The sequence below is a fragment of the Sinocyclocheilus anshuiensis genome, unplaced genomic scaffold, assembly GCF_001515605.1.
Source record: "Sinocyclocheilus anshuiensis isolate Anshui unplaced genomic scaffold, SAMN03320099.WGS_v1.1 scaffold23, whole genome shotgun sequence".
Classification (NCBI taxonomy): Eukaryota; Metazoa; Chordata; class Actinopteri; order Cypriniformes; family Cyprinidae; genus Sinocyclocheilus; species Sinocyclocheilus anshuiensis.
This window is the reverse complement of record NW_015552545.1, coordinates 822,438-837,188: the sequence shown is the minus strand read 5'-3', so window position 1 is coordinate 837,188 and position 14,751 is coordinate 822,438. Positions and strand designations below refer to the sequence as shown.

The 14,751-nt window shown below is 38.2% G+C and overlaps 1 protein-coding gene across 2 annotated transcripts in view; it reads left to right on the top strand.

Moving 5' to 3' along the window:
- Nucleotides 1-466: 466 nt before the first annotated feature.
- The window catches only part of LOC107664076 (E3 ubiquitin-protein ligase MARCH6-like), a 21,316-nt gene continuing 7,031 nt past the window's right edge, over nt 467-14,751 (top strand). Inside the window, exons 1-23 of one of the 2 annotated variants that reach the window (XM_016454525.1) lie at nt 467-680; nt 835-876; nt 1,683-1,782; nt 3,190-3,263; nt 4,096-4,239; nt 4,354-4,426; nt 4,631-4,799; nt 5,890-6,082; nt 6,184-6,245; nt 6,335-6,367; nt 6,451-6,502; nt 6,642-6,700; nt 6,810-6,890; nt 7,635-7,703; nt 8,036-8,110; nt 8,387-8,521; nt 8,600-8,719; nt 9,159-9,259; nt 11,651-11,788; nt 12,303-12,510; nt 12,620-12,689; nt 13,407-13,588; nt 13,820-13,954. In XM_016454525.1, the coding sequence (XP_016310011.1) occupies nt 858-876; nt 1,683-1,782; nt 3,190-3,263; nt 4,096-4,239; nt 4,354-4,426; nt 4,631-4,799; nt 5,890-6,082; nt 6,184-6,245; nt 6,335-6,367; nt 6,451-6,502; nt 6,642-6,700; nt 6,810-6,890; nt 7,635-7,703; nt 8,036-8,110; nt 8,387-8,521; nt 8,600-8,719; nt 9,159-9,259; nt 11,651-11,788; nt 12,303-12,510; nt 12,620-12,689; nt 13,407-13,588; nt 13,820-13,954 (2,292 nt within the window). In that variant the 5' untranslated portion in view covers nt 467-680; nt 835-857. Of the gene's footprint in view, nt 877-1,682; nt 1,783-3,189; nt 3,264-4,095; nt 4,240-4,353; nt 4,427-4,630; nt 4,800-5,889; nt 6,083-6,183; nt 6,246-6,334; nt 6,368-6,450; nt 6,503-6,641; nt 6,701-6,809; nt 6,891-7,634; nt 7,704-8,035; nt 8,111-8,386; nt 8,522-8,599; nt 8,720-9,158; nt 9,260-11,650; nt 11,789-12,302; nt 12,511-12,619; nt 12,690-13,406; nt 13,589-13,819; nt 13,955-14,751 lie in introns of both variants that reach the window. The other variant, XM_016454524.1, reaches the window with a different exon arrangement.

Here is a 14,751-nt window from a genome sequence, read left to right as displayed (position 1 = left end):
TCTCATATTGATAAAAGATGCATGCATATTCATGTTAACACATCTAATTTCCATTACATAAAAAAATCCCATTCACCACAAAACCTTTGAGCCGTACACACCACCACATTAACTTGTTTGCATTGTGGAGACCAAATGCCCTCATACAAAATGTTACCTACAAAACATGAGATGCCAATAAATAGTCCATATCCCTAATAGAAAAAGGTGTGCACGTGTGTTTACACATGCCCAGGTGTAACAAGATTCAAAGTCCCATGCCATGCCTCACCCCCTAAACATACATGCAAACTACAAAAACTGCCTCTAGTATTTTACGCTGGCATTGTGCACTGGTTATAGTAAATACCATGATGCATCCGTATTGTATTTTTTAATTAAAATAATAATAATAAGGATTGCATCTGTAATGCAATCCTTATTTGCTTTAATGCATAATTTCGCATTGCATCTTAAAAAATATACTAACAAGCTGCATATCGAGCTGTAGTAGTTCGTATGTAAATTAATTTATCTACAATTTAGCGCAGTCACCACCGGAAAACGCCAGAAAGTGTCGCGTGCGCGCTGTGCTGCCGTAAACCGAACCCGTAGCAGCACATTTCAGATCCAGAGGCCACAAACATGTTCAGCAGAGCAGTAAAATAGTCGACCAACAAGTAGCTCGAACAGCGCTATCTGTAAGCACCAACGTTACACGAAAAAAAGGGGTCAGGTCTGGGGTTATGCGGCGTTCATGCTTGGATCGATTTCGTCATGTTGTATTTTAGCGTAGTTGTAAGCTGATATTGTGTGTTTTGTTCCGCGGTGTGTGTTATGTGTTGACTGTAAAAGAGGACAGTGCGTCACCGTACAAGATGGACACTGCCGAAGAAGGTAAGCTGTCTAGACACGGAGGCATTGTGGCTGCTGTCTGTTTGCTTGTTGTTGATTTTTAAATGCGCTTTGACTAAACATTTGACGTTTGTTTAACATTATGATGATTTAGCCGGAGCGCGCAACCAAATATGCATCTGTAACTGATGTGGCCTTTGCAAGCTAACGAGCTAAATGTTTTCCTGCCAGCTTGGTCTATAGTACAGCTGTCATCCTCCAAGCACGTCAAAATAAAGACACTAATATGAATTTGAACTTGATTTCGACTTTACAGGACGTAATGGACATTTTTAAAAGCACATTAATCATGTAAAGTAGTATTAGCCATTATCATAAAATGTATAACTTACGTGGAATGGTCAGTTTGTGTATTTTTGTGTATCAGGTGTAAACGCACCTGAAATATTGATGACAAAAATGAAACGTAGTAGATAAGTCAAATCACGTGTCCCATTGATTTTTGAACTTTGTGTGTGCCGGAGGAGTGATAGTTGTCTCTCATGTTATTCATTATTATCTAGTTTAGGTTTATACTGTTGTTAAAGCAAGAGGGCAAAGATGACCAGGAGATTGACTGGCAAGATTGCAAGCAATAATCTTGCATGCATCTACAATTTTTTTCTTCTTCGGTATAAACTGAAAATCACAAAATGTAATTAAGTCTAATTTCATAACTCATAGCCTTTCATATTTTAGTAGGTACAGTGCGTTTGTTGCAGCACTTATATCCCGTTCATTCTCATTTAATTTAATGTGTTCTGTATATATCGGTTTTAAATGTTTATTTTGCCCATATTTTCTGGCAGGTGATATATGTAGGGTGTGTCGATCTGAGGGAACTCAGGACAAACCCCTCTACCATCCCTGCGTGTGTACTGGAAGTATTAAATTCATCCACCAAGAATGGTAAGAGCTTTGTTCATTCAGTGACGAATTCCCTGTACAATAACTATTTTTATGCTGTTTTGGGTCGAACAATGTGAAGTACCTTCCAACGTGTCAGATTTGTGTGTTCCAACGAGTGCATTGTTTTTAACTTAGAAATGGGACATTAGAAGTAACGGTCAATGATGACAGCTGGCTCATACCTAAAGGCACTTTATTATTAGTTTATTGTGCCTGCTATAAAATTCAGAGGATGTAATTTGAGCAGTTAACTACACTTAACCTGCTGTCCTGCAGTAGTAATTCTAGGTGTCCTACTCAAGATGAGTCAGTAATGGCAGAAAATGGGACAGCGTGAAATGGAATACCACTTGCAATGTAAGAAGGGGTTCCAAGCTTTGACAAACAAGAATATGATCTGATCTGACAAAGGCCTTGCTGTTCATTAGTAAGCTTACAAGTCAACAAGTGCAGGCATTAAGCATAGTTAAGATGATTTAGTGAAAGTCTTGTTGATACACTACCATTCAAAAGTTAAAAGTTTGGTTTTGGTAACATTCTTAAGGTTTTGAAAGAAGTCATTTATGCTCACCAATACTGCATTTTTTAAAATCAGAAACACAGTAAAAACAGTAATATTGTGAAATAATATTATAATTTAAATAAACTTTTTTCTATTTTAAAAAGTTTTAAATTGTAATTTAGTCGAGAGATGGCAAATCTGAATTTTTTAGCAGCCATTATTCCAATCTTCAGTGTCGCATGATCCTTCAGAAATATTTTGCATTGTATTGGTGATCATTTCGTATTATCAGTGTTGAAAACAGATGTGGAAAATCTGATACTTTTTTTTTCAAGATACTTTGATGAACAGAAAGTTGAAAAGAACAGCATTTATTTGAAATCTTGTAATATTATAAACGTCTTTACTGTTACTTTTGATCAGTTGAATGCATCCTTGCTGAATAAAAGTATTAAATTCTTAAAAAAAAAAAGTTACTGACCACAACCTTTTTAATAGTAGTGTATATTGCTTTGGCAAAAGTAGATGATAAATAAAAAAGAAAATAGTATTTTAGTTGTGTTGCACATTTCTGTAATACCCTAAATCGGCTAATTTGTCTGTCAGTAGATCTAGGGTTAACCTTTCTATTGGGGCCAGTTATTTTTGTTAGGCTTTGTGTTCCGTTTTTTGTTGTTTTTGGTTACTGAATGGAGTCAGCAACACCCATTTGACTAACTGACAAGCTGTAACTTGTGAGCTCAGGAGTCCTCCTCAATGTAACGGTAACCAACTATGGAGTTCCAGCTTTTTGTTATTCTTCCCTTGTGGAAATGGGAAATGAAGCAGGATTTTCTGTGCTTTTTCACACAAGTCAGATCGTCCTCCTCACGCCCACTTCCTGCCCCCCTCTTGTGTTTTCACAGCTTGGTGCAGTGGCTTAAACACAGCAGAAAAGAGTACTGTGAATTATGCAAGCACAGATTTGCTTTCACGCCAAGTAAGTAACCCACTCTCATTACATTCTTCTGGGGAGGTAAAGCCATGAATAGTTGTATAGAGTCACAAGTTCACAACGGCCTTGAATGGCCAGTTCAAAAGCAGCAATTGTGTGCTTCAGAGCGATAGGGTTCTATGGGTTGATCTGATCATGTGATGTAAAAGCACGGCACTCATGTTGTCTGACGTAGCTGCTCTTTGCTTAGGTGAAACAAGCTTTTTACACCCAGAGTGAGTCGTTGCATGGCTTTGCTACAATGAAAGTGTTTTAATTTGGTTTTGGTCTTTGCTCTTCAACAGCTTTGGAAAGAATTTAAACACAAGCCCTATGGAAAGCATTGCTTCCAGTTTTCTGTGGGAACTTAATGTATTACGTAACATAGAATGACACGATTAATCAAAATAGCACCAAAATCACAATGTTAAATCATGAAGGATGTGATTGAATTAAATTATTATATGTGCTGCTGCGTGTTTTAGAGTGAAGCACGGCACTGTGTTCTTGTACACACAAGCTCTTGATTCTCATCGTTTGGAAGAGATGCTTTAGAGATGCCTCTTCTGTACTTCTGTTTGCAGAGTTATGCTTTTTCAGAGTCATGATCTATATTAAAGAGCAAGATATTTATTAAACAAATTTGAAAATAACCTAATAATCTTATTAATTCACTTAAATAGTTTGCAAAGGATTATGAGTATCTTAAATTGGAATTAAATAAAATTTATAATCCCCAATTTTCAGTACGGAATAATACACTTCCAGTGGAACCCAAAATGTTTATCAACAATTGTAATATATAATGCATTCAAATCCTCATCTCTTTTCCTTTCAGTTTACTCTCCAGACATGCCTTCACGGCTCCCAGTGCAGGACATTTTCGCAGGACTGGTCACAAGTATAGGCACGGCTATCCGATACTGGTTTCATTACACGCTTGTTGCCTTCGCTTGGCTGGGGGTTGTACCTCTAACAGCATGTAAGTGATGCCCAGAGGTCACAGTCTGGTACGCTGTGAGTAATACACTGTCTTTATCCCTATGTTGTGCATTGTATGTGATGTTGCTCATATAATGTTCTCCTTTTCCTGTAGGTCGCATCTATAAGTGTCTGTTCACTGGATCTGTAAGCTCCCTCCTGACTCTGCCCTTAGACATGCTCTCCACGTACGTACAAGACAGGAAAGCTCTCAAGTTTTCTCCTTAAAATATTCATTTACATTGCGGATCAGCTCATTGTGAACTCTGAGCATGATGGGTTATTTCAATACTCGCTGCGGTCTCGGGTTTAGCCGTGGACGTGGTTGCGTGGTGAATTGTAATGGATGGGTATTTCAGAAGTGATGATCAGTGAATGTTCATGCTCTGCAGAGAGAACTTGCTGGCCGACTGCCTGCAGGGCTGCTTTGTGGTGACCTGCACCCTCTGCGCCTTCATCAGTCTGGTGTGGCTGCGGGAGCAGATTGTTCATGGTGGAGCCCCTTTATGGTTGGAGCAGAACCAGCAGCAACCTGCCAATGCTGCAGGACCGGCGAATGAGGTACAATACTCATGTGACATTATGCTGTTTTTCATCAGATTGAATGCAGATCACCCTCACATTTAATGGATTTAGAATAAACAATGGTGATAGACTAATAAAATTGTATAACTAAAATTTAATAACTAAAAATTGAACATTACAATACAGTTTCTTTTTATTTGAGTTGTCATTATTACATTGGCATCTACACTACCGTTCAGAAAGTTTAAAAATGTTTTTGAAAAAAGACTCTGCACCAAGGCTGCATTTATTTGATAAAAAAAATACAGTAAAACAGTAATATTGAGAAATATAATTACAATTTAAAATTACGGTTTTCTTTTTGAGTATTTTTAAAAATGTAATTTATGCCTGTGGTGGCAAAGCTGAATTTTCAGCAGCCATTACTCTAGTCTTTAGTGTCACATGATTCTTCAGAAATCATTCTAATATGCTGATTTGGTGCTCAGGAAATATTTCTTATCAGTGTTCTGTGGAAACTGTGATACATTTAGACTTTTAAGCATTTCTATTCCAAGCAGAATAGCTTTTTTGACACTTACGATGTGCAAAAAAAAAACTGATTATCTAAAAATCTAATTTTAAATATTGCCATATGTTCAGCCAAAAATGGCATTATGGCATTTTCAGTACAAATTTTTTTTGGTGGCTGAAACTTCAGTTTATGCCTAATAAACGTTCTATGTTCATATTTATTTTTCCGTAATTTCCACACCGGCAACTTCTGTACAGCAAAAATGACATTCCTATTGCAGCTTAAGTCAGTGAAACTTTCTGAAGCTTGATATTCTTTAGAGACCAATTATATAGGTTGCACATGACCCTCTTTGTTTACTTTGCTTCATGCTTACTGTAATGATCATTTTGATTTGAGCACAACACAGTAGCCTGCCTGACCTTCTGTCATCTTCAAATTCCTCATTATCTCCTGAATCTGGAGACTGCACTCTTACCAAAATAGCTGCTTGTTTTTTTTCTTGGTTTGAACCAGATGCAGTTTACTACTACTTGACAAATGTACATACTCTACCATAGTTGATTCCAGTTAGTAGAACATTTTCTTCATTATTAATATCCTATCCATTAGGCCGCTGGCCAGGGTAATGGGGGTGCTGAAAACCAGCCCATGCCCGCACCGGCCGAACCTCAAGCAGAAAACGCTGCAGCGGCTGAAGCTCCTGACCTCCCCGCTGACCCTGCGGAAGAGATGGAGCTGGATAATGAAGATGAGGAGGATGGAGGAGCCGAAGATGTGGCGGATGCCAACAATGGAGCACAGGGTATGACGGCTTTAATTAAACAAATGAGAAACATTTCAGTGGGTATAAATGGTGACTGGTGCAAAAAGCTGTTGGGCTGCAAAATTTTTTATGTTGTGCAGATGATATGAACTGGAATGCTCTGGAATGGGATCGTGCAGCTGAAGAGCTCACTTGGGAAAGGGTGAGACTATGTGCTGTATGTCACTGTATCATATATCATACCAAAATCTTTCAGAAAAACATTAAACCTGTTCTCCCCCCTTCGTTCAGATGCTTGGGCTTGATGGGTCCCTGGTTTTTCTGGTGAGTGACACAAATATTTTATTTCTCAAAAAAAAAAATCCTTTTCAAAAGAACCAATAATTCATGTTTTTTTTTTGCTTTAGGAGCATGTGTTCTGGGTGGTCTCACTCAACACACTCTTCATCTTGGTGTTTGGTAAGCATCACTGCAGATTTGTTTATTTGTTTTTTACGAAATTATAACATTAATGCATTCATGTTAAGTAACCCAATATGAAAACACTGACTATGTTCTCCAATTACAAACTTCAACTCTTGAAATCATATCATCTTAGCTTTCTGTCCCTACCATATTGGCCACTTCTCAGTGGTTGGACTTGGTTTTGAAGAATATGTAAGTATCAGATCAGTTTTAGACCTTTTTATCTAGCTTGATTTAAAAAAAAAAAAAAATGATGTAAATGCGGTTTCAACATTGACAACTGTTTCTCATCTGTTTTCAGGTTCGTGCCTCACACTTTGAGGGACTCATCACCACTATAGTTGGATATGTCCTTTTGGCCATCACACTCATTGTGTGTCATGTATCCTTAAACACTCAATAACATCTGAAATAATCACCATCTAAGGCTGGTGCGATTTTTGCTGTTGTACGAGCTCAGAAATCATTCCGCTATAATCAATGAAGCTCTCTACACTGCACAATAAATCTCTCTTTTTATATCACGTCTACACTTTGTTGTCCGAACTTGGACCGTGTACGCCCGGCTTAACTAACTACCTTCTCTGGTTTACCAAGTCTTCCAGGAAGTTACACACCAAATATGACTAGCATCTTTTTTTTTTTGTGTGAAATTGCCACACATCCACCTCCAAGTCATTCAGTGTAAGTTTATGTTGTCTTCTAGGGCAGTATTACAAAAACACTCCTAAAGGTGCTGTTTACCCTTGTTCAGGGTTTGTTTTTTTACGGGCCAAATTCAGTTTCAGTAGGAATCCACTCAATATGGTTCATGTTGGTCGTGTGTATTCACAGTGTCAGCCAACGGAAAGTTGCTTGGTTTGAAAGTGACTTCTGTGTGAGCTGTGCCTCATTTATCGTGACAGTATTGACAATTTTGCCCAATTTTTTGCCCACAACATTTTGCTGAAATTTCATTTATGTGACCGCACCTTAAGTTAGAGCCATATCTATTTAATAGCCATAACAATTTCAGTTAGGGTCTTGTTTATAACATAGAACTTCTCATATGTTAACTCTGTTGACTTAAGATGGGAGGTTTCTGTAATATAGCCTCTGATGTTCCTTTCCTTAATTCAGATCTCAGGGATTAGCAGCACTGGTGAGATTTCAGAGATCACGCCGCTTGTTAGGAGTCTGCTACATTGTCGTAAAGGTCAGTTACATCAACAGTTTAAATGTGCTGTTCTATAAAGCCAGGTTTGCTAATCTTGTTAAGTAATTAGAAATGGCAAAAACAATGACTTGATAACATTGGTAACATTGGTTGCAACAACTGGTTTTGCAAACGATTTTTGGGATTTACTGTAATTCTATGTTCTGAGTCACGCTAATGCTATAATTAGGTACATCTAAGTTTAGATTACAGGCCTGGGCCTGATACACTTATTTATGCTACTATGTTTTATATTTGCAACTCTTTTAGTATCTGTCATGTATGTCTTTTATTGAGGCTCATATTAAATTATTATCTTTTGTTTCTTCTAGGTGTCTCTTCTAGTAGTTGTAGAGATTGGTGTGTTCCCCCTCATCTGCGGCTGGTGGCTTGATATCTGCTCTCTGGTATTTAGTTTAATTTTATCAAACTAAATTAAGGTATGCTCACTCATTTTTGGTCATGTTGGCCCAAAAAGGTCTAATATTTGGAGAAAGCTAGCATTGGTTAACATTCCCATTCATCTCAATGACAGCTGCTCTGCTTCATTTCTTCATTTTTATAATGAAGAACAAAGTGAGTGCAAATTTAAAGCCTTAGTAAGTTTAGTTTAGCAACCTTAACCTTAGTATTTGTCATACAGTAAAGGTCAACTTTTTTTTTTTTATCTCTGTGTTTTGTAGGAAATGTTTGATGCCTCATTGAAAGACAGAGAGTTGAGTTTTGAATCAGCCCCAGGGACCACTATGTTCCTTCACTGGCTGGTGGGGATGGTCTACGTCTTCTATTTCGCCTCTTTCATTCTTCTACTCAGAGAGGTGGGCATTTCTATATCAGTTTAATCATGCAGGAGATTTTTCAGGAGATGTTTAGAGTGCTGTCCTTGTATCTCTCAGGTTCTAAGGCCTGGAGTCTTGTGGTTTCTCAGAAATCTGAACGATCCAGATTTCAACCCAGTGCAAGAAATGATACACCTACCAATATATAGACACTTGAGACGATTCATACTATCAGTGGTGAGTAAATGTTCATCTCTTTTTGAGACCCTTTTCAAAGGATCCACTTAAATTTCACAGTAAAAAATTAGATGGGAGGAAAAATTATTCAATGCTTTTGCATTCTCTTACAAAATAATAGTTTTCCTCCTAGAAACCTTTGCACTGACTCGCAAAACTTTTGTGATGGAAATAATATAAGGTGGGAGGAAAAACTATATTTCAGTGTTCAAGTTTCTCAGGGGAACGCAATACTTTCGTGAGAGTATGCAAATGTTTTGTGAGCAAACGCAGTGTTTCTCAGGAGAAAGTGATACTTATGTGAGAGAGTGCAAAAGCTCTGAAATGTTTTTCCTCATATTCATATCTCAAATTTTGTTCCATCTCCATGTCCCCTAAGGTGCTCCTTTCTCTTCTGTTTTCTGTGTTCTTAAATGAACAGGTTTTTCTCTCTTTTCAGGTTGTGTTTGGCTCAATCGTTCTTCTCATGTTGTGGCTTCCTATCCGGATAATCAAACACATCTTCCCTTCATTTCTTCCCTACAATGTGATGCTTTACAGGTAAATAAAATGTATTTCCATCTCATCATAAACGATTAATGTTCTTTGTGATAATTGCCTAAACTTTGTGTAAAGATTCAGAGCTTGAGGACAAGTGTCATTTGATGCTTTTGCTTGTTTTACTGTATAAATCCAGCCAGAGATTACAGCCAGAAGAAGCAAAGTTCTTTCTCTGTGTGACTTTGTTTAAAAGGGCCATAAATGTGAAGTGCTGATTACTGCTGTCATGGCAGACCTTTGCTTCGTTACCTAATGAGTGTCAGGACTCTCTGTAGTGTCAGGTGGGCTTGTTGCATCATTTGGCAGGTGTGTTACACCTGATGTCGTCATTCCCAGCAGTGCATTACTACAGTCTGATCTTGCAGAGAACTATTAATATAGTGTCCACAACAATAATGCCATAGAAAGTCATCTCTCTTTGTGTTTGTGTATTTTACCCTATGTTACCCTGCTGTCTTCTCAGCAGTGTTGAGCTTTACATTCGTCACTATGAGAGTACTTTGAACAGCTGTAGTGTTTGTTAGGGCACCGACTCTGACTTCTGTGGAAAGAGGCCATCCTTCACATGTTGGGGGCTTTTAAATATGGTATGAATGACTGAGCAAGCTGATGTTTGAACTTCCAAACCCATATGACTTTCTTCTGTGGAACACAAAAGATAAAGATATTCTGGGGAAAAAAAGCATTTTAGCTGTTTTGTCCAAACAATGAAAGCCATTGGGGTTCAAAACAACACTGTATAGACAAAAAAACTAATAGATATTCTTCAAAATATCTTCTGTAGTCATAGTCATACAGCTTTGGACATGAGGGTGAGTAAATTATGTCAGAATGTTCATTTATTGGTAAACTCTCCCTTTAATGCTGATTTTTAGCTTCAACATTACAATGTCCTGTTCTCTTCTGGTTCACTAATTGTTCACCTCAGGTTAACTCTGAAATATATGAGTTTTTAGAACATTGGTTTTCAATTTATGAGTAGAATAAAGGGCTGTTCATACCAAGGACAATAACTATATCGATAATTGTAACTTCAAAGTTTTAATAATCATTTTGAGGAGTGGGGAAGTCCACACCACAGCTATCATTATAATGTACAATATAGTTGGAATAAATTTCAGATTTTTTTCCAGCTGATAAATGGTAAAAACATTGACAGTCTATCAAAATTGACTAACTTTAAAGGGGTCCTATTATGCTCTTTTACAAAGTCTTGATTTTGTTTTGGGGGTGTACTAGAACAGGCTCTCATACTAGGTTGTTCGAAAAACTGATTATTTTTCACATATTTTACATAATTACAACACCTCTCTCCCCAGTCTGGCATGAACGGCTCGAATAGTTCCTGTATCAAATGAAGGCCCACCTTCTGAAATACGAAATGTGCTGTGATTGGTTGGCTGGGCCAGTGTGTGTTGTGATTGGCACCACTTGGCGCCTGGTCGGGAAATGTCATGCCCCTTACCATAGCCGCCTGCGAGCTTCAGTGTAAATATTGCGTCAAAATCAAATCAATTTGAGCGCGATTTAAACCCGGATGATTGTAGCCACTCTAAGTTCGTCTGCCTTGGGAAAGCTAGCGCGTCTCCGACATAGTGATAACACTTGTTGCCTTCTCTAGTGCAGCTCAACCAGGTCTCGTCCCATTCGTCGATATTTGTGATATCACAAATCCCGGAAAATATGCGTTGTAGTCCAAACGAGTCGTTCATTGTAGTTTTTGAAAAGTGATTTCCGTTAAATAAAATATCTCCTTTTGAAAGTGACTTTGAACTTTGTAACTTTGCAGATCTTTTTTTATGCTCAAACAGCAACATTACAGAGTAACTAAAGTTGAAAAAGCATAATAGGACCCCTTTAAAGAGCTTGAGCATTTAAAACAGAAAACGTCATAACGCCAGTGTGCTCTTAAAGTAAATAGAATGTTATCGTTCATTGATGTGACGCTAATAGTTATTGTTATGAACAGGCCTTAAAGTCTGTGGTTAAGCATTATTTGAAGAAACTTTCATATTTTGTTCTAAAACATAAATGACACGGTTATTTTGAAATCGTGCTTTAAAAGCATAAATTGTTAACAAAAGGGGCAGTAGTGTTGGCTTTATTTTGAAACGTTCCTTTTAGTATTTAAGAATGGAATGGGAGTCATGGTGTGAAATTGTTGTTTAAAGAGGTCCTAAAGGGCAGGAAAAATGCTTCAGATCTGGTAAGATAGCCCAGGCTATTTTATTCTAAAAACCAATTCCATAGGGAATCCGTGGAGGTTTAGCGTTATGGGTGACCTACAAATTGATGTCATGCCTGAACAGCTCTGTTCGCTAAGTGAGAACAGTGATACCAGTAGTTTATATACAAATGTAATGACTTCCTCTCCCTCTCTCTCTCTTTCAGCGACGCTCCAGTGAGTGAGCTATCTCTGGAGTTGCTATTGTTGCAGGTTGTTCTTCCTGCTCTATTGGAACAGGGACATACGCGGCAGTGGCTCAAAGGTCTGGTGCGAGCGTGGACCGTGACCGCTGGCTACTTGCTGTGAGTCTTATATACACATTTACCCTGTTGCTCATTACGTCTGTTAACCTCGTGTACTGAAACGACTTTTCCTGGTTCTCTCTGTGTTGTCCTAAAAAAAAAATCTATCACTGGAATTTAACTTTGTGTTAGGGTAGCACGATCATGACAAATCATAATTGTAGAATATTTCCGTTGATGTTATAATCGCAAATTATTAGTTTTGATTTAATAGATCTTAGGTTAACATTTATTTGATGTAGTATTTTTATGCTCTCATTCCATTATAATCAATGAATGATGTCACTTCGGAGTTCATGCAAGTGTTTGAGCCGTGCAGTTCAGCTTGCAGAGTTCTCCACTTTCACAAATGCTCCTGTTAAAATCAGTTAAGCTTTCTCCTGAGAAAATGTACATTGTGCATACACCTTGATTTTACTTGGAGGGCTTAGTTCACCTTTCTTTAATCTCTTTCTTGAATCTTGAATGTGTAATGATAATCTCAATCAATGCTACTTTGTGCCACACCTTTCAGAGACTTGCACTCTTACTTGCTGGGAGACCAGGAAGACAATGAGAACAATGCCAACCAGCAAGCCAACAACAACAACAACCAGCAGGCCCGAAACAACGCCATTCCTGTGGTGGGAGAAGGACTGCACGCTGCCCACCAGGCCATACTGCAGCAGGGGGGCCCAGTGGGCTTTCAGCCCTATCACCGGCCCATGAAATTCCCTCTAAGGGTACTCTGTCCTGTATACTTTTATACTTCAGTGAATGTTTTGATTTTGTGAATCTGATTTTCAGATGAAGGATCTTTAATATTTATTTTCCTCTTTTGGCCACCTGTAGATTGTGTTGCTGGTTTTGTTCATGTGCGTGACGCTGCTTTTGGCCAGTTTGGTGTGTCTCACGTTACCAGGTGAGAGTCCAACAAATTGGGATGTCTTATCATTTGCTCACCCTCTTATTTTTCCAAACCCATGTGACTTATTTTCTTCAATGGAACACAAATGGAAATGTAAAGAATTGTACTAGTTGCACTTTTTTTAATTTAATTACAATGATGAGATTCAAAAAGGATTCAGAAGTACTATAAGTGGTCGGTGAATAAAATTTCAGTGTTCATCACACAAAGCTATCATATGACTTTACAAGACTTAAAGCACATTAGTCTTAAGGACCTTTTTAATGACATTTTAATGGTGTTTTAAAGCGGTTTTTAAAGTTTGAATATTCAGTCCCTGTTCCTTGTAATTGCATGTTGACAGCGACCAGCACTGCAACATGAACTTTCTATAGGGTTAGGATTAGGGTTTGGTTTAGGGTTAGTTGCATGTAATTATCCATAATTTACTGGTATTGCTATATTAAATGCATGTAATTTGTAACAAGGTCACTGTAAAATAAAGTGTTGCCGAAACTTCTCCTTTTATGCTCCATGGAATAGTATCAGAATTCATATTACCGTTTATTTTTGTTAAAATAAATGCAGCCTTGGTGATCATAAGGGACTATAACTTTTAAAAATATTATAATTAGCTGTTATTAAATATTTTCTTTTATGCTTTCAGAGAGAGAGAGAGCATCTCACAGATTTCCAGCAGTGCTCTGAATTCTTTATTTGTGTTTATCACAGTGTTCACTGGACGCTGGCTGATGTCCTTCTGGACGGGCAGTGCTAAGATCCATGAGCTGTACACTGCAGCGTGTGGGCTGTATGTGTGCTGGCTCTCCATCAGAGCGATCACAGTGCTGCTGGCCTGGATGCCTCAGGGGCGGAGAGTCATCCTGCTCAAGGCTCAGGAGTGGACCCTCATGGTACTGAATGCAGTGGTTTCATTGTGGCTTAAAATTTTCTTCAAAAATGAAAGGAATGGAAAAAGAGGAATGGACAAAGTAGTTTTAAAATAGGAGTTTGAGGTTATTTTACTGCAACATACATGGCTTTAAAACTATTGACTGCATGCATACAAAGGAAATCAGTGTCTACTTTGTCTATTCCTCTCTTTTTCCATTAATGTGCCGTGTTGGTGATTTGTGTGAATTCAGATTATGAAGACACTGATTGTGGCTGTGCTGTTGGCTGGAGTGATCCCTCTGCTCTTGGGACTGCTGTTCGAGCTGGTGATTGTAGCTCCTCTTAGAGTGCCGCTGGATCAGACGCCTCTGTTCTACCCCTGGCAGGTAAAGCACGAGTCCTGCTCTTAAAGGCACAGTTCACCCAGAAAAGAACAGATTTATTTACAAATATGTTGTTCTAAACCCCTGTGACTTTCTTCTGTGTAACACAAAAGGTTTATTGTAAAGAATATTCTTTCTGCTCTTTTTCATTTAATGAAAGTGAATGAGGACTGGGCCTGTCAAGTTCCAAAATGACACAAAATCCCACCATTAAAGTATCAAAAGCAGTCCATATGACATAGTTGACATTTGGTCACACTGCATGTTAGAACCAGTGGCTTTCAAAGGACATATATTTTTTTATTCTGTTTTTCAAGACAAATCAATTTGAAATCATGAGGGTAATTAAATTATGAAATTGTTATTTATTGAATGTCACCGGAGAAAATGTGTTGATGGTCACAGTGTATAAGGCAGGGGTGCCCAAACTCGGTCATGGAGGGCCGGTGTCCTGCAGAGTTTAGCTTCAACCCTAATCAAACACACCTGAACCAGCTAATCAAGCTCTTACTAGGCATGCTAGAAACTTCCCGGCAGGTGTGTTGAGGCAAGTTGGAGCTAAACGCTGCAGGACACCGGCCCTCCAGGACTGAGTTTGGGCACCCCTGGTATAAGGTTTCTCCATTAAGAAGCCACATGTATGTTAAAGGGATACTCCACCCAAAAATTCTCTCAATATTAACTCACCCTCATGTTATCTTAGATGTGTAAGACTCTGTGAGTCCATTTAATGGGACAGGTACGCTTGCATTATTACATGGACTCATGGAGATGAAGTTTTTTTTTTTTTTTTTTTTTAA